Source organism: Aulostomus chinensis, chromosome 4 (assembly GCF_037954235.1).
Source record: "Aulostomus chinensis isolate RoL2024-O1b breed Wild chromosome 4, RoL_Achi_v1.0, whole genome shotgun sequence".
In the NCBI taxonomy this organism is placed as follows: Eukaryota; Metazoa; Chordata; class Actinopteri; order Syngnathiformes; family Aulostomidae; genus Aulostomus; species Aulostomus chinensis.
Window position 1 is genome coordinate 10,896,857 of NC_141323.1, and position 25,642 is coordinate 10,922,498.

The following is a 25,642-nucleotide window of genomic DNA, read 5'->3' on the forward strand; positions in this document are numbered from 1 at the left end:
GGAATAGTAAACATAATACAAAAAGTACGTTAGGTCAAAAAAAAGAAGTTTATTATTTCATCAGGTTTTTTTTTATTTCCGCATTTTATTAATGAGACTTTTAATTCTACCTAATTTAATAAAGCAACGCTCCTTCGAGTATCACAGCTTTTAGCGGTGAGTGATAAGATTTCCTTCGTAGTAAAATACTACTAATTTGAAGTTTTATTTGATAGACAAATATCTAAAACAGGACGATGCCTCCCGGTCGCCTTCTTTCAACTGCAATCAATGAATTGAGAGTGGTTTGTGGCCTGATAGCGGTCCGACCGGTGCGGAGGCCAGATGTGTCACCAGCATGTGTTAGGAGGCCACTTCCTGCTTCCTGTAGCTATTAGCCGTAGTAGCGGTGTGTTTCTAATCCTGCTCTGTCTCCTCATTAATCTCCCTTTCTCTTCCTCTTCTTTCAAACAATGTTAGCCAACAACAACAAAAGTGTGGCCGTGGGCGGGGGCCACATTCCCTCCTACAACAGTAACCGGTGGGCTATCCTGACTGGTCTTCCCTCTCTATGTCTCTGTCCATCTGTCCCTCAGTCCGTCCTGTCTGTCGTCTGTCTGTCCAACAGCACTCGGAGTTTGACAACCCAGTCTTCCACCTACTCCCTCCCCCCCCCCAGAACATAGCGCTTCTAAGTTGCGACGCTCCTCGGAATGGCCGACTCCCTCTGCTCTTTTATCTTTTCTCCCCTTGGTCTTCTGCCTTGATTCCCAAAAGGCTTGTCCAAGTCAAACTCTGCCAGCAGTCTTTAAGGTGACACAGCGCCCTCCGGTGGCTGACTAAAGCCTCACCAGCAGTGTGATTTATGATATATGTATTTATTGTCCTAATGAGTCAGATAACTTATTATGTTTGTTAGATAACGACTGTGTCACAGCTGCTTTGCACATTAATCTGGCAGCTTCTAAATGTAAATCATTTAAATATGTTTCCTCACCGGACAATTTACAGCCGCCGGGTCATCTTTTAGCCCTTTTCAAGTCAGTACGTCCTTGCCACTGAGGCACAGTTGTCCAGAAGTAACCTGGGCAGATTTTGGACATCCGATTTGATGAAATCTATCAACCGTTGTCATTTTTGGCTTTAATACCGAAGCCGAGATGAAGGATGGGGAACTTTGCTTCTCTCCAGTCTAGCCTTTTGTTTTGTCTTCCCGCTGACAAGATAATGAGCTACTTTTTCCAACAATAGATTTGTAGTTTCTGGTAGTTTGGAACTCTGCTGGCCCCAGTTTGAGTTACAGAGAGTCTTTCTTCCTGACCACTGACGCCACAGCATTATAATTTACGTAGAACAAACACTGACCGGATGAATCTCACATTTAGTGTCTCTCTCTTCCTCTCTGCAGTAGTTGACATAAAGACACTCATCAAAACAACAACTGGCATGATCTGAATAAGAGCTGTGGATACCGAAGTATGCAAATAGCTGATTACGTGTGCCGTCATCAGTAGATACGGTAACCCCTCTGGACGAATTAAGTTTTGTTAGAATCAGCAGCCGACCACACTAAGGTTTCCGAGTAAGTTTTAAAAACCCTTGATGGGACCAAAGGAAAAAGGGGTTTTATTACAGCTTTTATAAACTTCACCTCCGATTTTGCTAAGATTGTCACCACGGTCCCGAGGCGATTAGCGTGAGACTATTGCATCTCATAAAAAGTGTCACGCGGAATAACGCTGACTCGTGAAGTAACCCCGCACAACAACGTGTGGAAATCATTGCATCCTTATCGCCACTGAGAGATGAGTCGAAAGTACTTTCTGTTAGAGGGACCCAATGAATGGAACTCGTGGACGCGGCTGCAATTAAATCAGTTAGAATCATTGTGTTGGATTTAAGGTTTGGCCGATTCCCTGCCCAGCTTCTGTACAAAGTCTCGATGTTATCCGGGGCGAAAGTCTACTCAAGATGTAGATGTTTCGCGTATCCCCTGCGCAAGGCTTAGGCGACGGCTGGAGCCTGCTACGAAGCTGGCTTCTAGCACATTAGCTTGTTCTTTTGTTTGTTTTTTTCTGTCCGCGGTCAATTCCAATTGCAGAGCCAAACAGTGATTTTCAGTCTGTTTGCAATATGTAGAAGTGAGCCGGTACGGCGACCCCAGATCCGAAACTGTTCAATGTATGCGGCGATACACCGGACAGGAGAAGGTGAGGCGCTCCGCCTGTTTGAACGGGAGACGAGGCCAAGGTTAGCGGATACATGCTTCACGGACAGGGATTTTGATGTGTGGATCCGGAGCCAGCAAGTTCACTTCCTAGAACAGCCTCCCGCTTCCTCCAGCTGCCGCTTGACTCGGGCCAACTCACCCAGCCTTAAGCGTGTCTGGCCTGAACGTGTTAAAGCGCTCCCGTGAGATCTGATTTCAGCTGGAAGCAGCAAGCTCGGGACGTCTGATTGCCCATCGATCACAGTAGGGAAGGGCTAATTAACATTCCTGAAGGAAAGCTTTGTCTTTGTTTTGTTTTTTTGTCACTCCCAAACCGAGCTGGTTCCGCACCGTATTTCTGATGTTTCCTCTGTCTTTGCCTGTGGAGAGTTTGTGTTGTTGTGAATCTTTTCTTTGACCTCTCTTTGGCAGTGATATTGCATGAATCCATGTCCCCCGTTGTGACTCCTCATCTGATGTGAACCCGCACCACAGTGTTCAACCATCACGGTTTGGCTGAGTTTCCCACGGTCTTCTAATACGTCTCTGCCGTTTTCATCCTGCAGGTAAAGAGGACGAGTTTCCCAAGAAGCCTCTGGGGCAGCTTCCTCCTGAGCGGGCGAGTGCCACGGCGAACCACGTGGCCAATGGTCAAAGCCACGTGGAACCTGCTGAGCCTCCTGAGGAACCCGGTACCGTCCCAGACCGCCAGCGGGATAGCCGTCCCCCCAGTAGGTTACGCCGGGATTCGTTGGACAAGCCGATCCGTCACCACAAGGCGGACAAGAGGGACGCGCGCTCGAGAGGTTCTGGGGAGATGTCAGGCGAGCAGCAGAAGCAGTCTGCCACTCCCGAGAGGGGGGCAACCCCATCGCAGTCCACCTCAGCTGACAGAGGGAAGGCCCAGGGCCCCGTGACTGCCAACCACAACTCTGATGCAGCCCCCGTTTCACGGAGGGAGATCACTCCCCGTTGGTTCAAACCCTCAGAGACCAAACTAGAAGCTGCCAAAGCGATGGCGGCCCGGGAGGTCCAGCTGAGCAGAGGGGTGTCGCCGGCCCCCTCCAGTCCTGACGCTGCTGCTGCTGCACAGACCCAGCGTAGGCCGCGTTCCAAAGGCTTTGTCCCCGGTTCCGACCGTGGCTCCAACGCGTCCCAGTATGATAATGTCCCGGGAGTGCTGGAGCAGGATTTTGAGATTTTGGAGCTCGAGAGACCTCCGTCCAGAATGAGGACCCCTCGGAGCGAGACCCCTTTTAGTGTAACATCCTTCCAGCAGGGTAGTCCCCACCATGGGTCCGTTGCGTCCGGGCCCAGAATGGCCAAACAGCCTTTTCCTCCATTTTCTCACAACAATCTGGCAGGGTTGCAGTCTGGTTATCCTGGTGGTCAGAGCCAGTTCCACACCCCTCTGCGACAGCACTCCCCGGGGAGAACTACTACGGAGGTCCCCATCTTTCACCCTGCCTACAGTGTCAGCCTGGACCACCGAGGAGAGGAGAGACACTACGGTCCGCCCACCCGACTTCCCTCACCCTCTGGTACGGCGTATGGCGAACAGATGTACGCGACCACCCGGCGGCTGCCCAACAACGTCTCTCCGGAGAGGGTTTTGGCGAACAATTCTTTTGCCACGTACCGCAGGCAGCTGCCGCCTGGCTCTGCTCACAACCCCTGTCATATCAGACCTCCCCTGGAGCAGTCTGTACAGTTGGAGCCCCAGGGGAGCGCCACCCCGATCTACTTTCAAAAGTTCACCTCCACCGCACAGGCGTTCCCTCCTGCGGACTACAGGTTTGAGGGTCAGAGAAGAGGTGAATCCAACCTGCATGGTCAACCAGAAGTGGGGCTGCAGCGAGCGGTGGATGATGAGCTGCTCCCTCAATCCCCGGGTGGGATGCCTCGCTCGCCCAGCTTTCAGCGAGCTCAGATGTCTCCGGTGCAGGAGTTCACGTTCCCCCCAGACGGCGTGCTCCATTACAGGACGCAGTTCCAGGAGCGGCAGCCCGTCATACGGCAACAGGCCCCTCAGCTTTTTGGAGGACAACACTACAGGCACGCACAGGAGGCGTTTGCCATGCAGGAGTCTATGTTGTTGTGATGGAATGATGTTCCGACACTGTTTGGACAAAAAAAAAATCCACAAACTGAGGTGTAGTCACTGGCCCTGTGGGGAGGTTGTTCTTGTCTTTCTGTGTGAAGTACTGACCGTTTGACTGTGGCGCCGTCTGGAAGCGGTGCGGGACACACTGGCATTTCACCTTTTTATTGATCGCTTGGTGAAAATTCAAACGACTGAAGATGTAATAGTATTTTTGGATGTAAATCATTAACCCAAAAAGGAGACAATATATGTATATCTTTTAGAGCCTGATCTGTAAATTGGTTTTGTGAATATGTTCTCAGTAGCAGGGGAGTGTTGTGTGGTCTGTTTTGATCCACACTGATTTTTTGATATTCCTTCTGGATATTTACAGTAGAGTTTGATTAACTGTATATGCTTGCAAATGTTGTTTTTTGTTTCCAAGAAATAATACTGTGTTCTGTCGTAGAATAAGAGAGCTGGGACGATGCATTGGTCCGTTGTGATTTGTGACGCTCCCCTGGAGTTGAGGGAGCAGGTTCGGTGGCTTGTTTGGGGCTGTGGCTGAGTTTGGTTCAGATTAGCTGATGTGTCATGCTGTAGCTAATGTGAAGTACAGTGTGTTGGGTAAATGAAGGGTTGAGGCTGGTGCAGTGTGGTAGTTTTGTGGGTTTTAAGAAGAATCATGTAGATTTGGACTTGGCGCCTTTAAGTCGTGTCATATGCAAGGTTGTGTTTCTTTGTCCCATGTTTGAAGGTTGTGGTGACATCTGGACCTCTCAGTCAGAGGTGGTTGTGTTTACTTATTTTGTCATGTGTCCAATGTCCTTTCGTGGATGCTTTGGTCCAAAGTGCGAATTTGGAACGGTGGTGGACCTTAGGAAGTGCGATTGGCTGCAGGTGCTGGTGTGTTGTGGCAGAAGCAGTGGCAGTTTGTTTGTGTATCGTGTCATCCTAAGTGAGCACGACCCAGGATTTGATGTTGTGAGTGCTAAGTATTGACTGTGAGGTGAAGGTCTTTAATCTTCTGAGTCATTCCATGTCCGAGGACAAAGAGGAAGAGGCTGGGGAGAAGCCGTGTGAGTGTACGGAGTAGGGTGGTGTATAAGGTGAAGGGTAGGGCACTGACCACTGGGGTAGTCCTGTTCATAAGCTGTGTGATAGAGACGCTTGTTAGTGCTGTGATGTTGGATGGGCACCACCATGGGAGTCGTTGTGAGATGCAGAGTTCAGAGACTGTGTGGGTTTGTTGGAGTGGGTTTGCCAGTAGTCAGTGGGGTTGTTAGAGACAGGAATGGCAGAGGTGTGATGGGCCTGGAAAGGTGAACCTGGGTATTTTGAGCTGGGGGGTGACTGGAGCTTGGTTGGAGGAGGTGTTGAAGGCATCAGTTGGCAGGGAGGAATAGGCGATCTTTTGGAGATGTGTGGAGCAAAGGAGCAGAGTGAGGCGGCGGCAGCAGGTTGGAGCAGACAGAGGCTGCCACGTGGCAAAAGGTTATGGAGTCCGAGCAGTGGAGAGAGGCGAGAGTTGAGTCGAGTTCTGCTGTATTGTTTGTGGATGGGCGGCCCCGCTGGTGGACTCGCACAGGTCGACTCGCCGGTCTTTGCCCACGTGGTCTTAGCCCAGGTGCCCGACGCCCGGCCGACGCTCTCGCTGACGCTCTAGTGTGGGTCACACGCTGAAATACCCAGGGGACTCACAGCTGCCACCAACCTCACTGATTACAACAAGCACCTGAGCAATCAGTAGCGGCTGTGACCCACAGTCCAGGTCAACAGCATTGACACCCCAAGGCTCTGAAGAACCAACACCACTCCCCAACCTGGTCACTGTCTGTCTGTCGTACTTCCTTACATTCCCTTTACTTTTCAAATCATTCAAAGCCACTCCCATTCTTTGCGAAATAAACAGAGACAGACCAAAAACTGACTTCTGCATGTCATTGGGGACCTTGCTGGGGGAAACGTCTCTCAAATGCATCTGTTGGTGTTCACTCCATCCAGCTCATGAGGAAACACCACCCCCTGGTGGAGTAGTACAGCTGCAGCTCAATACCCCCAAAACAAACAAACACCCACCCACACAAACTGGAAACACTCTGGTCTGCAGGATCACATCACAATTTAATCAGCAACCACCTCCACAATCACTTGTGACAAGTGGACCATGTTTGCAACTCCCCCCTCATCACTGCTTGCTTGTTACCTGACATCTCAAACAATTCATTAAGTCATGACTAAACTAACGAACGGACAAATACAGAATCATGTTCACAACCCCACCACCCACCAAACAAACAAACAGTCTCTCACTCAAAAAACACCTCTCAAGCAATTTCTCCAAATACTGATTACAACACATCAATCAATCACTAAAAAGTCCACTCATTTCTCTGTGCTGCCGCCTTCATATTAGTAGACAAGCAGTTCACCTGCAATCAAGCTGATTCACTTCCCCACCTTTACACACACACACACACACAAACACTGGAACATCGTGGCATGGATTTGGAAACACACTGTTTACACACTCATCAGTCCTGACAGTGAAACCGTGCCCATCGACATCCACACATACCCAGACACACAACCTCACAACTCTCCACCAGCTTGACTCTTCCACTGCTTTCTGACGACTTAGCAAAAGTAAACAGAACCTCCAGCTGCCATGACGACATTACATTGGTCACGGGAGCCAGAGGCCAGCCAGAGGACAGCATCATGAATCCACCAGTTGAGTTTACTGGTTACCACACATCCTTTCACCTTTTCCAGTCTCAGGAAGAACAAAGGAAACTCCTCCCACATGGTCCTCCCACACATGAGGGAGGAGCGTCTGGAAACACACTCCTCCCTGCAGTAGAGCTCCAAAGGCACAAAACAGTTTGAGTCCAAACCAAACATTTACACCTCAGTCCCTCCACACTGGTGGCAGTCCAGCACCACAACGGGCCATCAGTCATGAGCTTTGTCTCTTTTGTGGCTCCAAAGCGGCCGGCGTTTCTCCACAAAGGCTCGGATCCCCTCCTGACCGTCTCGCAGGGCCAGATTATCCACCATCACCCCAGAGGCTGTGGCGTAGGCAGCATCTCGACCTTGAGCCATTTGCCTTCGGAGACAAAACACAACACAAACACGTGTGTGTGACGTAGCTTCTCAAGGTTGAGCTGGGGTGTGAAAGTGACACGCCAGTTTCAGGAAACATTGATCAGTCACTCGTCTCTCCACTGCACTGCGTTAAGAAACCAAAACCCAGACTACTTAGCTTAGCTTAGCTTAGCTTAGCTTAGCGCAAACAACACCAGCAGGTGGGAAGCTTACTGTACAAAAGTCATCCAAACTAACTTCAAACTACTTTACCATGGAAGTATTCTGTTCAGGCTCAAACTCCTGACCATCCACAAGTTCACACAGATCTCACAAGCAAGAAGTGACCTCCACCACCATCCCACCTTTGGAACGTGGCCTTGCCCAGGGCAACAACAGGTCGGCTGGCCTGGCACACCCGCCTGGCGATGGCCAACGTCTCCTCCTCCAGCCGCTCCTCCGGTACCACCTTACTGACCAGACCATGCAGCAAAGCATCATGGGCTGAGATGGGAATCCCAGTCAAGAGCATCTCCATGGCAACCTGGAAAAAAAATACACTTTCCCCCACTGTGCTTTTAACATTTTTCCTTTTTTGGAAGACTGAACTTCCTCAGCAACTCTCCTCACCTTCCGGGGCACAGCTCGACCAATCGCCACCGCCGGTGTAGAGCAAAACAAACCCACATTGACACCTGGCGTGGCAAATGTCGACTTCTCCGTCACCACAGCAATGTCGCAGCTCGCGACAAGCTGGCAACCAGCCGCCGTGGCAACGCCGTTCACCATGGCGATCACCGGAACAGGAATGTCCTGGATGAGAGTCATCACCTGCAACCACATGAAGACAGCAGAGATTTCAATGTCAAATACAACACAGCAATGAGACATTGTTGAAACACACATTCAGGCAAATCTTTATTGACATCACCACCACCACCACAACAACACACACACACACACACCTCCGTACAGGTACGAAACACCCGAGTGTGATAATCCCGTCCCTGAGCAGACGTCAGCTCCTTCAGGTCATGTCCAGAAGAAAACACCGGACCTTTGGCTGAGACAAAAACACACACAGACACACACACACAAACTCAGCTCAGAATTATTACTTCCACCAACTCTGACCTCATTCCACCCTGACAGGAGCTCACACAAAGCCCTGATCAGTGGAACACAGATAACATGATTCACCCCAGCAACATCAAACCCAGACCCCCCTACTTGTCCCCAGTCCAGCTCGACATATTCACACACACACACACACGTTGACTCATTGTGACGACACAGTCAAACACTTACAAAAACACCACTGCAGCAGGTGGGCGACACACACCTGCTGACTGAGTTCACACCTGAGTTTGAACTCAACACTTCCACTGATTGGACATTTCTGTCATCTGTGTGTGCGCACGTGTCCAAGAAACCCAAATACATTTCACACCAGTTTGGTACCATTGCATGATGAACACACACACACACACGACTTTGGACACCCCCACATTTACTGGTTTGTCTTCATTTTCACAACTGCTTACAATGTAGATTCCCACTGAAGGCACCGCAACTGGGAATGAACACATGGACCTCTGCTACAAAGAAAACAAACTCAACAAAATCTGTTTTAGATTTCAGATTCCTCAAAGTCGCCTCCCTCTGCTTCGTCGCCGGCGCTGCCAACCCTCGCCCTTCTCCCAACGAGCTTGATGATGTCGTCACCTGAAATGGTTTCGCTTCTCAGGTTCGCCTCGTCAGGGTTCGTTTGTGGAATTTCTCGCCTTCCTAATGGGGTCGGGAGCATCAGTGGTGTTGAGCAGAAGTCAGGTTGCTACACAGCTGACAGCTCTGTTTGACCACTGGTAGAATTCAAGCTATGGCAAGAACCAATCAGCCCAGTGAAGAGAAACCTCCGTCCATCATGACTCCAAGAACTGAAGGTCAGTCAGTCCAGAAAACTGCACAAACTTTGAATGCGTCCCAAAGCGCAGTCGCAAAACCCAGTGAGCGTGACGACGACGACCCCAAACACTCCTCCGGCCTGTCGGGGCTATTAAACCAAGAAGGAGAGGGACAGAGGGCTGCGCCCGATGACCCGGCCTCCAGTGAACCCAATCCGGATGTTTGGGATGAGATGGACCGCAGAGCGAAGGCCAAAGGGCCAACAAGTGCTCGGCGCCTCTGGAACCCCTCAAGTCCGTAGAACCGTTTCAGGAGACGACCTCGTGAAGCTCAGAGAGAGAACGCCAAGAGTGAGCAGAGAAGTGATGAAAGCAAAGGGAGGCGATTTGGAAGAATCTAAAATATCAAACATGTTTGCAGTTATTTCACACTTTGGTTTCCTACAGAATTCTGTAGGTGTTCATTCATAGTTCGGATGCCTTCAGTGACCATCGACAATGTAAACAGTCATGAAAATAAAGAACAGACATGTCACGAGAAGGTGTGTCCACACTTCTGATTGGTAGAGTAAAGAAACACGTACGCTAATGGGCGGGGCTCCAACCGTTACCTGCTATGACGATGACTCGGAGCTCGTCACTGTGGACGTCAGCGAGGATGTCTCCTCTCAGGGCCTCCAGCATGGCCAGGGACAGGACGTTCCTCCTGCCGGGGTTGTTCAGCAGGATCCTCCTGCAGGCGACACGCCAGGGAATTCTAACCACGTGACACATCAAAACAAACAAATCGACCTCCGGTGCTCCGTGAAGGCGACAAAGTTCACTGTTCCTGCTGACGACGTGAAACTCCGTTAAAGACCGCAAATAAGAATGAGGACCAGACACAGGAGCTTGCGCGCTCCCCTTCAGCTTCCACGCTGACTGACTGCAACTAAACCCCGTCAAACTTTCCGTCTGCTCTCTTCCTGAGGTTCGGCTCCCACAAACGGCCTCGCCTGCAGCTCAAACCAGAACCGAAGTCCCGACGGTTTCTTCCTGGAGCGGGACTCGATCCTCCGTCTCAGGGTGCAGCAGTGTCGCCGCTGGTGACCGAGGCTCTCGCCTCAGCTCGAACACGCGACAGTGACGCGACACGCCGACTCACCTGACCCCGTCGCTCTGCTGCCGAATCGTCAGTGGTTCCGGTTCCGCCTGACAGTAGAACCGAGTCCCGGTCAGCGGCGGTGACCTGCAGGTCCGGAGGACTCGGCGGACGAGACTACCGGCCATGTTGGTCTCACGCGCACAGCTGGCGAGCGGCACTTCCTGCTACGGAACGTCATCGCGTTTTCTGTGACGTAACCTCGATGAACGCTCCAGATTTCCGTAACGGTCCGTTAAACAATGACAAGAACATCGGTAAGAACCACCGTTCGTTCTTGATACTTGGAGTCTTTTAGGGGTTTGACAGTTTCCTTCATGACTGAGAGAACGGATCAAAGACAGAGGACAAGATTTCTGTTCAGAAGAAAGAATGTTGACTTTAATGACTTCAAATAATCAGAAACCCCGGAGTGACAGAAGTCCAAGTTTGACAGTCAAAGTCCGTTTAGAGTCCAAAGGTTCGATGTCGCTGCTCCCTTCCTGGATGAACTCCAGCACCAGAACACGGATCCGATGTGACGCTTCAGAAACCAGCACAACCCTCAAACTGAGTACAAAGTACACAAAGTACTGTGGAGTAGAAGAAAGTGGGAAAACTACAGTACCTCGCTAATACTGCAACTTGACTAAATGTAACATTTCTCGCTCACTGTTTTATATTTCTGATGGCAGCAAAATCATGACTTGAGACGGTGAATATCACTTTTTGGAACCGCGATGGTACAAATACACAGCGGTGAGTCCGGGCTGCAGACTGCGACTGGAGGACGGAGCCCGCAGGCGCTCAGGTGAGAGGATTCAGGCGACGTCACACAGAGAAAGGGATGACTTTGATGTCCGACCACAACCTCCTCTCCAGCGCCGTTTTGAAAAGCTGACTTGAACCCGGCTCAAGCCCTCCAGCCGCTGTACTGCAGTACAAGTACTGCGTTCCTGTCGCGTGACATATTTATTTAGAAATAAAACTACAAAAGCTCAAAAGGGTGGGGAGGGGGCGGAGCTTCAGTCAATGGCTTTCAATTAGCATAGCACATTTACACTGGGAAAGTTACGACCGCTGAACGCAGACCCGGTGCTGACCGGATCCGGATCCCTCCGACCTCCAGCTGGGATTCAGGTGAAACGAAGAAGGAAGGACGGAGGGGAAGAGGGACGTCCGGGAACCTGCGGCAGCTCCGTCTGCTGGGCGCCGCGTGTCTAATGATGCGTGTGTGACGTTAGCTGGAGCGTTGGGTGACGTGTTGAGACAAAGCTGGGAAAAGACTGAAGAGGAGGAGTCCCATCGGGGCCGAGGACGCGCCCAGGACCCTCCTTCCCACCAGGAGGACCAGGGCGGCCAGCAGGCGGCGGGCCTGATGTCAGGTGACAGCGTTCACGCTCTGGCCCCCGTCTGAGGGGGTGAAGAACTGGACTTTGGAGGAGACGAGCCCCGAGTTGTTCCGCCGCAGGCTCCCGCTGCTCCCGGCGCCTTTACGCATGGAGTTGTTGCGTCGCATGGAGTTGCGTTTCCTCAGCGAGTTCTGGTGCGACAGCTCGCTCTTCTGGAGCGTCTGGATCAGGATGGACGGCTTCTCGTCCAGTTCTCTGGCGCTGCAGCGGGGCGTCGCCACCTGGCAGAGCGGGAACACAAACCACATTGAGTCGCGCGAAGGGACCAGGACCCGGAACACCTGACACCAAGTGACTCGATGGCGAAGCAGGTTCTAACCAAGGTTCGGTGCTGATCCGGAGACAGAAAAGATGAATTTGACAGGACAAGAAAAGAACCGTGATTTCTGCCTTGAAACATTCACGTCAGATCCAGGACGGCGTCCGTATCAACAAAAGATAAACGGAAGCGAGTCCCATCTCGGGACGGGGATGGATGCGATTTTTCCGATTCCATTTTCTACAATTCTACAATTTCATTTAGCAGAGGCTTTTGTCCAAAGCGACGTACCACACAAGCAAGAATTCAGACTTAATTTTGGATTTTGCTTCACGATTCGGTTCGTTGTTGATTTTCTTATCGATTCTCATTCGGTTGGTCGGTTCCCTGCAACGTTAACGGCAGAGGGCGTGCTAACGTTGCCGCTGCTGCACTGCTAGCATTCCCTGCCTTTGATGAAAGATCCACTTCACAAAGAATGCAAGTTTGCCTGTTGTCATCCCTTCTCGTGAAATGTGACAAAAACTTTCCGGCGTTGGCACCACTTGGGCGCCATGTTTCCTGCTTGCTGCGCTTGGCAAAATTGGCAAATGATTCCAAGAGAACCGGTTCTCGATTCCCGTCCCGAGGCCGATCTCTCCAGTTCAGATGCTGGTCCAGATCGACTGACCCAGAAGCGGCCGGGATAAGAAAAGTTTATGAAAAAGAATTAAAGCTGCGCTGAAAAGGAAAAGAAAAGCCGCTCGCGTCCTCACCCTGGCCGTGTTTCCAAACTTGGAGTAGTCCACCGAGTACACCCCCTCCTCCTCCGTCACTATGGGAACAAAGCGATGGCCCCACTGGATCTCCTCGGAGATGTAGGAGGTTCGGGCCTGCGTGGTGATCCCCGTGGTCTCCACGACCCCCTCCAGGATGACGATCACCTCCAGGTCGCTGCACTGCAGCTCCATGGCCGACAGGTCGTACAGCGGACTAGGAATCGCACGGAACAGGATTATGGGTTTATGGTCGACACGCCAACGTTCTGGCGAACACAGGTGAAAAACCGCCCACGTCAGGCGGTCCTCTTACCTGTTCTTGTCGATGATGTGGCAGATGATAAGGGGGGCGAGGAGGAAGAGGCTGTTGCTGGCCACGGCCGACTCAGTCTGGACGTCGATCTGGTGTATGGGGATCACTTCCCCCTCGGGAGTTGTGGTCTTCCTCACCACCTGCGGCAAACCGTCAGACGGTGACCTCCGCAGCATCACCTAGTGGCGTTCTTACCTCACAACATTTCAACTGTACGGCATTTTAGTCAAGTATTTGGTATAACGTCGACTCTATTTAGCTACCGCGCTAAGCTACTATACTAATATTGTAATATTACACCACTGAACGTGTTCATCCATCCATTTTTTTTCCACATATCCCGTCAAGGGTAGCGGGGAGTACTGTCGCCTCACAGCGAGAAGGTTCCGGGTTGGAGCCCTGGCTGGAGCACGGGTTCTTTCTGGGTGAGTCTCCATGTTCTCCCTGTTCCTGCTGGGTTCTCTCTGGTACTCCAGCTTCCTCCACAGTCCAAAGACATCAAGAGGGGACCAGGTTAATCCAGACTCTAAATTGACTGTAGGTGTGGCTGTGAGAGCCAATGGTTGTCTGTCTGTATGTGTTGGCCCTGCGATAGACTGGTGACCTGTCCAGGGGGAAGGCTGCTGGGATAGGCTCCACCCCCTGCCACCCATCCATCCATTTTCTTCGGCTTATCCTGTTCAGGGTCGCAGGATAGAACCCGCGCAGGCACAGGAAGCACATGCAGACTCCACACAGTCAGAGCCCGGGCTGGAACCCAGAACCTTCTCGTTGGGAGGCGACGGTGCTGACCACTGCCGCCTGAACGCGATCGAGAATCTATTTTAGTAAGATTGTTTTGCTCATAGCACCGAGCTAAATTCATCTCGATGGCATTAGCCACACTCGCTCTGTGGGGAGCCAGTGGCACCTTAGCGACTTTCCTTCGCTAGCATGAGCCTGAAACTCACACAAATACAACTTTCAACGTCTTCTAAATCATTTTAATTGGAGGAGATTGAAAAGCAACAATGATCGCACTTCAGACTGCGTCAAACGACACATTTTGTCCGTATTTCGACGGACAAAACCCTCAAGTCAGAAATTAGGCACATTTAATGGTGCCCTGATATGCAGCCTATCCCAGCGGCTACGGGGGAGAGGCAGCCTTCCCCCTGGACAGACAACCATTGGCTCTCCCAGCCACGCCTACGGTCAATTTAGAGTCTGGATTAACCTGGTCCCTCTTGATGTCTTTGGACTGTGGAGGAAGCTGGAGTACCAGAGAGAACCCAGCAGGAACAGGGAGAACATGGAGACTCACCCAGAAAGACCCCGTGCTGCAGCCGGGGCTCCACCCACAACCTTCTTGCTGTGAGGCGACGGTGCTGACCACTGCACCACCGTGCCGCCCTCACTGTCGTTTTAAGATGTTTAATTGACATTTAAGGCCTTTAGAAACCTTTTTTTCCGTCATGGTGAAAACAACAGGCCACGTATGGTGAGCAACCAGCAGAATAACATGTGACCGGAAATGTGAGACGTGCAGCCGCGCCCTCTCCTGGAATCGTACCTAAGGGGGGAAGAGACCACTCAAAGAACAGGAACGCACCTGCAGCCGGACGGTGGCGCCGATGATCATGCTCTTCCTCAGGTCTCCGATCCGGATCATGAAACACAGTCTGTTGTTTCTGACGGCGATCACGGCGTGACGGCTGAAGATCAGAGTCTCTGCTCGGCGGTTGGACTGAGCAGTCTTCATAAAAATGCAACCTGTGGGAGTGAAGAACGCAATCGGTTGATGCTCAGGAGGATAAGTTTATGACCTTCTGTAAATTGAAACTGTCCACTCCTATCAATCGAGGCGTTCCGGTCCAGAAACGCTCTCTGGTCCCGATCCGGAGTTTCAGGGTCACGTGACCGAGAAGCAACCGAACAATGAGAGGTATTTTACATGTGAATATTTGGATGAAACACAGATGCTGGAAAATCCACACAACCGAAGGTCACGAACATCAATCTGACCCGAGATTAGCTGACATGAATAAACATAGAAGCCCCCCCCCCCCCCGCCCGAAAAATTGGGAAACTTAAATCTGCATTAACTGCTCTGAACACTTGAGGGCAGCAGAATTAAAGGACAATTCTGTGGAACTGTGGCGTTTGTGGCGACAATGAGGAGTTAACTCTTTCACTACACCAATAAAAGTTTGTTCCTCTCCAGTTTTGGCTAGTTTTGTCAATTTGTCTTCACTGTTCGTGTGCGGCTAATTTAATGTTGCTTATCTGTTGAAATATTAACCTCCTCTGGTTTTGTCTGTTTGCCCGCCTGAGTTAGCAGCGTTATAGTCAATGTTACCCTCTACTAGCAGTGCTCTAACTAGTGTTAGTTTCTGTTAGTGTTACAGCTTGTGTTAGCTATCTCTTAAAGTTTTGGCCTGTGTCGGTCTCTGGTAACAGTGTTATAGCCCGTGTTAGCCATCTGGTAGGCTGTTAGCAGTGTCATGGTGAGCGTTACCCATCTGATCGTCTCTGTTAACAGTGTTATAGCCCAGGTTCGCCATGATTTAGCAGCGTTATTGCCTGTGTTAGCCATCTGATTGCCTGTCAGCTGTGTTCCAGCTGGTGTTATCCATCTGATAGCCTCTGTTAACAGTGTTATAGCTTGTGTTAGCAATCTGTTAGCAGCGTTCTAGCCTGTGTTAGCCACCTGATTGCCTGTCAGCTGTGTTCTAGCGAGTGTTGTCCATCTGATAGCCTCTGTTAACATTGTTAAAGCCCAGGTTTGCCACCTGTTAGCAGCATTATAGCCTGTGTTAGCCATCTGATTGCCTGTTAGCAGTGTCCTAGCAAGTGTTATCCATCTGATAGCCTCTGTTCACAGTGTTATAGCCCAGGTTAGCCATGTGTTAGCAGTGTTGTAGTCTGTATTAAACCATCTGATAGCCTGTTAGCAGTGTTACAGCTTGTATTAGCCATCGGATAGCCTCTGTTAGCTGTGTTACAGCCGGTGTTAGCCATCTGTCAGCGGCCGTGAGCCTTTGTTGAGTCGTACCCAGCATGACAGCGTTGATGATGAGTCCCACGATGTTCTGTAAGATGAGAACGGTGATGGCAATTGGACACTGTTCCGTGATCATACGCCCTCCGAAGCCGATGGTCACCTGAACCTCGATGGAGAACAGGAAGGCTGAGGTGAACGACCTGCAGGAGAGTAAAAGATATGACCCTCGATGCCTGATTTACACCCACAGAATACGCAGAGCAAATACGTTCATTCACGGTGTTACAACAAGTTTTAGAGGGGTTCCGAACAGTCTTTTCCTCAGGGAACATTCAGGATGTTCTGGGAATCTTCAGGGCATAACAGAGGGGAACATATTCCTCTAAGGTTCCGTAGAGTTTCCTCTCGTCGTAGTCGATGAAGACAGTGTAGAGATCCACGAGAACATCCCCCCGATGTTCCCCCCACTGTCCCCTTACAGTTCCCAAAACATCCTGAATATGAAATATTGCTGGCTGCCCTTTAAAGAACAGTGGGAACCAGAAGTTACAGCAGCAGGAACGCGCTCGGATCAGATCAGCACTTCTACATCCTGACTTCACGTTAAAGAAACGACAAAACTTTCAGAACTACCAGAGGAAGTCTTAAAAATGTTCTTCAGGGTTCTGTAAACGATTGGGATGTTCCTTAGGAGAAGCTTTTTTTGTTGTTGTTCTTGACAGGAACAAAAAAAGAAGAGACAGAAAAGAGGTGGGGTGAAAATGAAAGTTAGAACTGGAAAGGTGGATGAGGGCGAGAGGAGGGAATGTTCCAGAGACCCAGAGGGAGAGGCGGCGCCGCAGGGTTCCTTCTCCTCCTGAGGAAAGTTTGTTCCCTTCAGCAACAACGAAACAAAAACCTGACGGCAGCAGCGAGCTGCGCTCTCCCTCCGGACAGAAAATGGAGGAAGCGGAGGGTGGAAACACGGAGGCAGTGAGACAGGATGGATGTCTGTCCGTCAGATCCCCCCCCCCCCCCCCCCACGAGCACACACACACCATCTAAAACTCTTTATTTCCTACTTTCGTGTTCTTACTTGACATCGGTGACGCAGTGGGTCCCGTTCAGCTCCGCGTCCAGGTCTCCGTGCGCAAACGCCACCAGCCACCAGCTCATGGCGAACAGCAGCCAGCTGCTGACGAAGGTGGTGGTGAAGATGACCAGCGTGAACCGCCATTTCAGGTCCACCAGCGTGGTGAAGACGTCCTGCAGGAACCGGCCCTGCTCGCGGATGTTCTTTTGAGCCAAGTTGCAGGAGCCGTTCTTGGCGATGAAGCGCGCCTTGTTCACGCGGTCCCTGAACACCGGTTTGCGGGGCAGACGGGAGACGAGCCCCGGCAGACCGAACTCCTCCGGGATGATGCTTTTCCTCGCCAGCATCCTCTTCAAGTTCGTCCCGGAAAAACGCCGCTCCGTTAGTGCGTCTTTACGCGCGGGAGCAACATGATCACCTGCAGGGGGAGTGAGCTGCTCTCTGCTCTGAGGGCTGGGACGGATCTCCTGTTGACGTAGTCCAACTTCAGGGTCCAGACCCGGTCAGACCAGGATGGCGCTGCATTCACGGACGCACCGAGGCCATGAAAAAAAAAAACCCGTTACCCCATGAACCACCACCCAACCTGTGCGCGCGAACAAACCCGCAGGGCCGCTAATTAACGCCTTAATTCACGATGAATTAATTCACTTCATAAAGGCGCACCGAACTTTTGCAGATTCACAGGAAGGAAGACATCTGGGAGCTTTGTCTCTCTCACAAGTGGCTTTTACAAAAACCTACCCCCTACTTTGATTAGTCCTTTACTTTTTTAAGTGTTTTGAGATCGAGCCTGTCACGTCTCTGCTCTCATGGCTCTCACTTTTTTTTAAAGTTTGCTGGTTACGAAACGATGGAAATATTAAATACAATCTTATTCCAATTTATGTTGGTATTTTTTTAAACGTATAAAAGGGGCTAAAATGATAGCTGATCCCGTTAAAATTATTTTGAAACGACGTGGGAGTTAACGTGGCATTAAACTGATAAAACGATCCCGATGCGTTCCTGCTTCTTTTCCTGCAGCTGTGGTTTTGTTGGCCTGCAGCCCCACAGATTCAATCATGGCTACATTAAAAAAAAAAAAAGCAGCAGTTTCTGACAAAAACAAAACCCCCCAAAAACCACATGAACTAAATGATAAAAAAAACAAGATTAAAAAATTCACTTGTTGGTTTTGTTATAACAACGATTCAAAACAAAAAGGAATAAAAACTCGTAAGTTTTCTCAGTGAGATATTTATTAACCAACTGTAATTTGATTTATGGACTCCTTCAGCGCGTTTCATCTTTTACAATCTTCTCAGCAGGTGGCGCAATTTAGCAACTAGTTGTTTTAGGGTTATCCGCTGCACGTACACTCAAACAACAGATGACATCACGTTGAACGTGCAAAAGTTAAGGCCGTTGAGTAAAAAAACAACAACAACAGCACATTTGAACTCAAGACGTCTGTGTTCCGTCAACGAAAAGAAGAATAAATGTACAATGCATAACAAACCTTAAAGAGTAAAATAAAAGAAGACACACTTCACTCAAAGCCTTTTTACTGTCATTTCAAGTGTAAAAAACAAAATACTTTGCCATACGTTGAAAAACTCTGGACACACAAGGTACCACATACAGACATTTACCGTGTAAAAACTGTGTAAAAAGTGTCCGTACTCATCAAACGTGTTCCTCTGCTTGCTGGAACAGTCCCACGAAAACTGGCTGCATAGTTTGATTCGCTCCACACAGAGAGGGAAGGCTGAGGGTGTCGGACAGATCTGAGAGCAGTTCACGCAGGAGCGCTCAAAGCCGCAGCGTAAAGAAACGACGCGGCGAAGGGTTTAACAGTCGGAGAACATAAACCCCCCCCAGTCGACAGAGTTTAAGCTAACGCAACCAGCAGGCTGCAGAGGCTTTCAAAAAAACAAAAAAACAAAAAGTGGAAATGCTTTGGGAAATATTTGTCAAGACCCCAAGAGCCAGACAGCTTGACACCGCTAGTTAGCTTAGCACAATGAATGGCAGCGGATGGGAAGTGTTAGCGTACCTCTTGTAGTAAAATCTCTGCATGAATAGAACTGCGGTCGTGCACAGCGTCTGTTTTGAAATAAATACAGATGAAGTGATATTTTAAGTTTCGGATCAAGACGCATCAGTGGAACTACTTTCCTGACTGGGCGCCGTGATTTGATGATCAGACGTCTCATAGTAACTCTGGCAAAAAAAAAAAGAAAAAAAAGTCCAACTCATCCTGGCAAACTTTATTAGCGAGGACGAGGAGGATTACTTCTACTCTCCGTCTGAGGTCTTTTGACCGAGGTACGCTAACACTTACCAATCACTACCATTCACTGTGCTAAGCTAACTAGCGTGGAACTCAGCTCCTTCTCTCATTCTGGGGACAACGGACAATACAATTTCAAACAAAGTTGCTGAGTTGCTTTAAGTTAAATCCTGTTTTTTGGTTGTTGTTTTTTTTTTTGCTTGAATATAAAATAAAACTTATTCATTTTGTCCCCTTGAGGCTTGGAGTGGTTTTTTTTCTAGTACTGCAATAAAACCGACCCAAAGTTGTGTCTCTGTAGCCTGCAGGTTCTGTTCTCCATACACTGGAAACATATTGTAAGTGCAGGGGTGCGCACGCACACACACGCACACACACACACACACACACGCGCACACACACACACACGCTGCGAGCCAAACACAGTTGATTTATAAAGTGTAGCCGTGGCCAAGAGAGAGGAGGGCAGCTGGAGGACGATCAAACCCTCCAGGCCAGTGTAATGAAACGCAGCCGGGACGCGGACGGACAGAGTCGAGTCTCTCACCGCTGCCGGTGTTGACATCAACAGGTGGTCCGACTGTTGCTCTCGTCTAGTCCCTGCACGCACGCGTCTCGGATGAACAGTCCAGATTACAGAGTTCCGCTTCTAGAGATGAAACTTTTTAGCGTTCAGTGTTTACAGTACAAAGTTTTTGTTTCCATTTTTGAAAAATGATGTGACTTTGACACTCATGTAACGGGACAGTCGCACCGGTCCCAGGCAGACGAGACCGGGATCTGGAAAAGCTGTAATCTGGAGTTCTGGATCTGGTCTGACACGATTGAGGCCTCTTTCCTAAGTGGTACTTTATGTAGTAATAAGTCTTAAACTCTTAAGTACAGCGTCCAGTTACATTAACCCTTTACTAACCAAGTACATGTTAGCTGAGGTTTTGATTCAAAAGCTACTTAAAAAGATTTAAGCATCAAACAGCTGTGAACACGGTTTGGCGTTGGCGTGTTCGGTAGGAGGTTTATGGCTTCCAACGTGAGGCGCCATGAAAAGGCGTCAGACATGCAAACTGACTGACCAGAGTGGGAAAGAAAGAGTTGTGAGAGCAACTTTGAGGCGGATTCTGATCTTTTTCCAGAGTCTGTTTCCATCTGAGCAGGTCACTGCAGCAGGAACTCCCTGCCAGGTCCCTCAGCTGCTTCCGCTGATGCTTTACTTTCTGTTCGACGGTAAAAATGCAAGTCAAGCCGCAGAGTTTATGGCGTCCGTGTCCTCACGTGGAGTCTTTGGAGGAGCTGCTGGGTACAAAGTTGTGATACGGGGCAATGCTTCCTCTCACGACTGCGCTCCAACCCTTCGGCCGCTGGAAGCAATACGGCATCGCAGTATTTTGTGATAAAATCAGATCGTGACTTAATACGTCACGGCAGCAACTTCTAGTTTTTCTGGCAGAACTTCTGCATCTTTGAAAATATCCCTCTAATAAGTTGGAACGGGAGTTTGAAAGGAATTTTGACTCAATTTGCCCGTTGAGGTTTCAGTATCATGAGATAGAGAGATTAGATTACCGAGGCGGAACATTGTACGTTCAGCTTTTATTTTGGAAATCTTGGGTGAATTATTTGGAATAGGATGATGGAGGTATTTGATGGAGAGGTCCTACGGCGGCTGCTCTGTTCACGCGCCGTGAACGCCGGCGACGATAAAAACAACTCTTATTACATCACGTCTCCGAGACGTGATTTAATCCCGTGAAAGTCACATGACTTCCTCAGAGCGAACAAACATTGGAAATAAAAGAAATGCGCCCGATTGTGTCTGAACGCGTCAGTCAGACTTCCTCCTGCTCTTTACTGCGTACGAGAAGCTGTGCAGGTAAATCTGACACGACCCTCAGTACTCCTACTTGTGCTTTTCTGTATATTTGTACTTGCATACTGACAACTGGTAATATTACACATTACATTAAACTACAATCACACGCAGCTCTGTTTCAAAGCTGTTGTTTGCGGCGGTTCGATTCCACGTGTCATGTGACTTGTGATGGGGTTCTGTCACATGTTCCCCATCAGCTTCACGTACGTCAGATTTGTTTTTCACGCTCTGATGAAGGCTCAGCGAGTGATTGAATAAAGAGCTCCTCAGATGTTCTGATAGAACCGCCGACCTACACAAACGTTCGTCACGAGCAAACCGGACAGCGTTCTATTCTTTGGAGTTAACGGGAGCGTGTGTGTGTGTGTGTGTGTGTGTGTGTCTCTATTGTCCCAGAAGATAATAATAAGTTCAGCAAAGCATGACCGCAGACAGACAGCGGGGTCACCGCGTCCCAGCGAGCTGTGACACCCTACAGTGTTTGTACTAGTGTAGAAATACAACTCATAGAACCGCAGACGTCACCAGAAACACGTTACTCGTCGTCATGGCAATACGTGCGACCCTTTTCTCGGCCGTAGATGTTTCTTCTTGGATAATTTAATCAACTGTCCCCTCTTGGTGCATGAATCAGATGGGTTTTAATTATTAATCAGTGTGTGTGTGCGCGCGCGCCTGTGTGTGTGTTCTTGTACTTGCTACACAATGAGGACTACAATACGTATTTAACCAACCGAGTGAGGACATTTTTGGAAAGTGAGGACATTTTACCCGGTCCCCACTTCTGCGTGTGTGTGTGCCAGACCCCGGTGTGCTGCCCGACCACTAGTTTCACACACACACTGAAACATGAACTTTTCGCCGTGTTATCGTGACAGCTGCCTGATTCTGCTGCAACTTTTACTCATAATTCGTTTTGACTCAGTCGACTTGTTCTCATCTCCTGGTTTGCGTGAGGAGGAAAGTCTTCCTGCGGAAAGTCTATGATGACAATTAGTCCTCGTTTTGGCATTCAGAACGAGGAGAACACAAGCGGGTCGACGTCCTGGTGAGAGACTCCAGTAGTTCCAAAGTCTCATACTTGCCGTCATGTTTGCAGACGGCATGAAAAATGGCGGCAAATCCTCTGACTTCCTTTCAGGAGTAACGGTGTGACGTCCCGAGCAGCGGAACAGATCCTCCGACGACCTCTGAGGCCTTCGCACCCTGTTTTGTTCCGCAGACGCCGGTTCTATCAATCGTGCGTCTGGAGCAGGACGTAACACGGGAGTGAGTTTAATATTCAAGGTTACGGCGAGAGGCTGCGGGGACGCGCGCGGCGCCCTGGGCGACATTCAAAGATTATAAAATGATTTACAAGCCTCTCCGTAGTGACGATTGCGTAATACGAGTGATAAATAATGAATAAACAGATACAGAATGAATTAAAAGATTTTCAGACTTTCCCATTGATATAAAAAATTATATTTACAGGACCTAAAGTCGCTGGCTCGTGTCCTCCCAGAGATCGCGTCTAGGTGGGTTCTCCCAAGAATGAGAGCTTCTACAATCAAAGGTTAAAATATCTAGAACTCGAGACTCTGACGTGAAATCCCTTGAGACGAGGGAACTGGACGTTCTAACTCGCTTCTTGGTTTAAATTTTTGACTCGTGGTACGGCTGGCAACCGTATTGGAGACCTTTGAGCCGCTGGTGACGTGTTAGCCATCTCGGAGCGCAAAAAAATTCATCTTTCCCAATTCAAACCCTACTCTTCTCTCTTAGAACACGCAATGTTGTTTTGATGAATTATGGGATCCACTGTCAAAATTAATTAACTGCTTAAACGAATGATGGTTGACGGGCTTTCCAGAGACGGCGCTCATTAAAGGTCTGGCGGTCCGTTAGGTTGCCGACCAACGCCAGGTTCGCTGGTCCAGTTCCTGCCGTTGCTCTGGCTTTGGTGGGCGTTGACACACGTGGTTTTGTCGGGAGGTTGGAGGCTGGATGAAGGTGCGTCCCGGTCGCTGCACTAGCGCCTCCTCTGGTCGGGGGGAACAACATGTTCCTCCCACTCACTAAACCCCCTGGTGAAACTCCTCGTCGGGGGAAAAGACGCAGCCAGTGACTCCGCATGTGACGGAGGAAGCGCGCGGTCGCCCGCGGTGCTCCGAAGAGCGACGGAGGGGGTGGAGCTATGACTGTGATAGCAATTGGGAGGACAAATGCAATAAAAAATGTTTTGAAAAAAGGCGTCTCCTTAGCGTCATACATGTGTCTGAGAGTCAGAGCGGTCCGTCCACAAGAAAGCAGTTCATGAATTGTGTCCATCAGCTGATCAGTCCGATCCCTCCGTCCTCGAGCGGACGTCTACATGTCCGCTTTGACAAAAGAAGCAAACATGCCGTCCTCCTGCTCTAAGAGAGTCTCAGGTTTGTCGTACTCCAGAATGTTCCCTCGCTTCATCACGATGACCAAATCAGCTGTTAGGATGGTGTGGACGCGGTGCTGCAGACAGAAAACAGGGGGATCTGGATCAAGTCATAGATCCTGAGGACTGTTCTAGACCGCTAACAGGCCGTAGCTATTAGCGCTACTTTTCTGGACATGCTGTCAACTGTTCCCACAACTACAATAACACAACATCAAATATCTGTATCGGAGCATGCAGCAGGTTTTTGGTACCGACCAGGCTGTGAGTGGCAGTAAGACTTCAGCAGACCCAGAAAAAGAAAAACAGAAGAGGAAAGACAGGAAGAAGAGTCGGGCTGAGCCGTCGTGGTCTGGGTCTGGGTCTACTTGTGAGTCCTCACTAGCACACCGAAGAGGCTGTCCTCCTGTTCGAGCAGGTTAGGACCCGAGTCACTTTCCACCAAGATCCCTGAGGAGAAGACCAACACCTGCTCGGCGTCCAAGATGGAGGACACGCGGTGCTGGCGGCAGGAGGAAGGAGAGGAGAGGAGGAGGAGGAGGAAGGAAGGAAGGAAGTGAGGGTGGGAGTGAGAGAAAAAGAGGAAGGAGTGAAAATCACGGTTAAAATTAAAAGATCGTACCAGAGAAGTGACAGGAATATGATGGTGGATACGAAGGTTTTTGTATGGAGAGAGAAATGATGGAGAAACAGAAAGAAAAGAGGAGAAGGTGGTAATTCAGAGAAGGAAACCATCAGATGCGGGAAGCAGATAAGCGACGGTACCATGTTCACTTCTCATTTGACAGAGTGGAACATCAGGTGAGCGGCTCTGTTGTGTTGGATTCATTGTTGTGAGTCTCACAACTGCTGCTGCAAAATCCCTGCCATCAGAATTTGATCATTTGGGTCTGATAACACTCTGGCGGGACTCAGCAGAGTCCAAACGCAACAGGAGACCGTGCAGAAAGACTTACCGCGATCGTGACGACAGTTCTGTCCGCGAATGCAGTCATCACCACTTTTTGTAAGATGTTCTCCTGAGGAAAGACCAGAGAGGAAAAGTTCTCAGTGACTTCAGCTTCTTCTGTGTCTCTTAATGAGGTCCAACGATAAAAGGACACCGAGCAAACCTGCGCCGTGTCCAACTTGCTGTCGTAAATCCAAACTCCACTCAAAACATGAGCATTTTCAATCTTGTTTGCTTGTCATCTTGAGACAAGACGTGACAAAGCAGGAATTCACGCGTTGTGCAAGTCGACATCATGATGCTGTTAGTTTGGCATAATTTTGATCTTTTTTACTGCAATTATGCACGGTGACCTCTAAGTTTAGATCAGCGACACCTTTCACGTCAATTTCGTCATTTTAACGTTACAGATCCAGTCGTGACGGAGTTCGACTTTGAGAAGCAACGTGGTTCTTTTGGTCGTTGTGGTGGACGGAATGAAGCAGTGAGGACGCACAAACACGCACCGTGGCCATGTCTATCGACGCCGTGGCTTCGTCCATGATGAGGATGCTGCTCTTTCTGACGAACGCTCGAGCCAAACAGAAGAGCTGCCGTTGGCCCACGCTGAAGTTCTCCCCGCCTTCCGTCACCATGGCATCTGAACACACGTGTACAATGATCATGCTCATGTCAAGACTTCCCTGTAGAACTTGGCTTTGGGAGGAGAGAAGCACAGCATCAGAGTTACCAAGTCCTCCAGGCAGCGCCTTCACCATGTTCTTCAGCTGAGCGATCTCTAGCGCCTCCCACAGACGGTCATCGTTGCACGTCTTCTCTGGATCCAGATTAAACCTGCAAGAGCAGGTCGCGCTTTGAATGATTGTTTTAATGACTTTGGACTCGACTCATAAACACAACCAAATATTTGCCTCTTTGACTTCAACACCGTGACTTCCCTCTGTCTTGAGCCTTGCGAT

The 25,642-nt window shown here is 49.7% G+C and overlaps 4 protein-coding genes across 12 annotated transcripts in view; 1 reads left to right on the plus strand and 3 right to left on the minus strand.

Moving 5' to 3' along the window:
* The window catches only part of usp6nl (USP6 N-terminal like), a 65,040-nt gene extending 58,770 nt beyond the window's left edge, over window positions 1-6,270 (plus strand). For all 4 annotated transcript variants that reach the window (XM_086201729.1, XM_086201730.1, XM_086201727.1 and 1 more), the window contains one exon: window positions 2,755-6,270. In XM_086201729.1, the coding sequence (XP_086057855.1) occupies window positions 2,755-4,289 (1,535 nt within the window). In that variant the 3' untranslated portion in view covers window positions 4,290-6,270. The remainder of the gene's footprint in view (window positions 1-2,754) is intronic.
* On the minus strand, window positions 3,448-10,654 carry echdc3 (enoyl CoA hydratase domain containing 3). Its single transcript, XM_086201733.1, has 6 exons — window positions 10,407-10,654; window positions 9,874-9,995; window positions 8,324-8,421; window positions 7,989-8,189; window positions 7,724-7,902; window positions 3,448-7,380 (listed from the first exon to the last, which is right to left on the minus strand). Exons 1-6 carry the CDS (start codon window positions 10,529-10,531, stop codon window positions 7,227-7,229), a joined length of 879 nt encoding a protein of 292 aa, XP_086057859.1. The 5' UTR covers window positions 10,532-10,654; the 3' UTR covers window positions 3,448-7,226.
* Window positions 10,655-10,763: 109 nt separating this feature from the next.
* Window positions 10,764-17,660, minus strand: kcnj8 (potassium inwardly rectifying channel subfamily J member 8). The gene is made up of 6 exons (XM_086201731.1): window positions 17,183-17,660; window positions 16,159-16,307; window positions 14,716-14,876; window positions 13,125-13,264; window positions 12,809-13,025; window positions 10,764-12,015 (listed from the first exon to the last, which is right to left on the minus strand). The coding sequence occupies exons 1-6, from the start codon at window positions 17,524-17,526 to the stop codon at window positions 11,764-11,766; spliced, it is 1,263 nt and encodes a 420-aa protein (XP_086057857.1). The 5' UTR covers window positions 17,527-17,660; the 3' UTR covers window positions 10,764-11,763.
* A 207-nt stretch (window positions 17,661-17,867) lies between these two features.
* The window catches only part of abcc9 (ATP-binding cassette, sub-family C (CFTR/MRP), member 9), a 48,754-nt gene continuing 40,979 nt past the window's right edge, over window positions 17,868-25,642 (minus strand). For 4 of the 6 annotated variants that reach the window (XM_086201723.1, XM_086201726.1, XM_086201725.1 and 1 more), the window contains 4 exons: window positions 25,414-25,517; window positions 25,190-25,323; window positions 24,691-24,753; window positions 17,868-23,811 (listed from right to left, as the gene is read on the minus strand). In XM_086201723.1, the coding sequence (XP_086057849.1) occupies window positions 23,674-23,811; window positions 24,691-24,753; window positions 25,190-25,323; window positions 25,414-25,517 (439 nt within the window). In that variant the 3' untranslated portion in view covers window positions 17,868-23,673. Of the gene's footprint in view, window positions 23,812-23,992; window positions 24,237-24,690; window positions 24,754-25,189; window positions 25,324-25,413; window positions 25,518-25,642 lie in introns of all 6 variants that reach the window. The other 2 variants (XR_015112455.1, XR_015112454.1) reach the window with 1 other exon arrangement.

Excerpts from the sequence above, each read along its gene's own strand:
- echdc3 (XM_086201733.1), bottom strand. The coding sequence starts at position 10,531 with ATGGCCGGTAGTCTCGTCCGCCGAGTCCTCCGGACCTGCAGGTCACCG. Across the intron at positions 8,422-9,873 it reads CCGAGTCATCGTCATAGCAG|CCAAAGGTCCGGTGTTTTCT; the intron begins GTAACGGTTGGA and ends TTTTTGTCTCAG. Across the intron at positions 8,190-8,323 it reads TGTTTCGTACCTGTACGGAG|GTGATGACTCTCATCCAGGA; the intron begins GTGTGTGTGTGT and ends ATGTGGTTGCAG.
- kcnj8 (XM_086201731.1), bottom strand. The coding sequence starts at position 17,526 with ATGCTGGCGAGGAAAAGCATCATCCCGGAGGAGTTCGGTCTGCCGGGG. Across the intron at positions 13,265-14,715 it reads GCGCCACCGTCCGGCTGCAG|GTGGTGAGGAAGACCACAAC; the intron begins GTGCGTTCCTGT and ends GGTTTGCCGCAG. Across the intron at positions 12,016-12,808 it reads AGTTTGGAAACACGGCCAGG|GTGGCGACGCCCCGCTGCAG; the intron begins GTGAGGACGCGA and ends CCGCTCTGCCAG.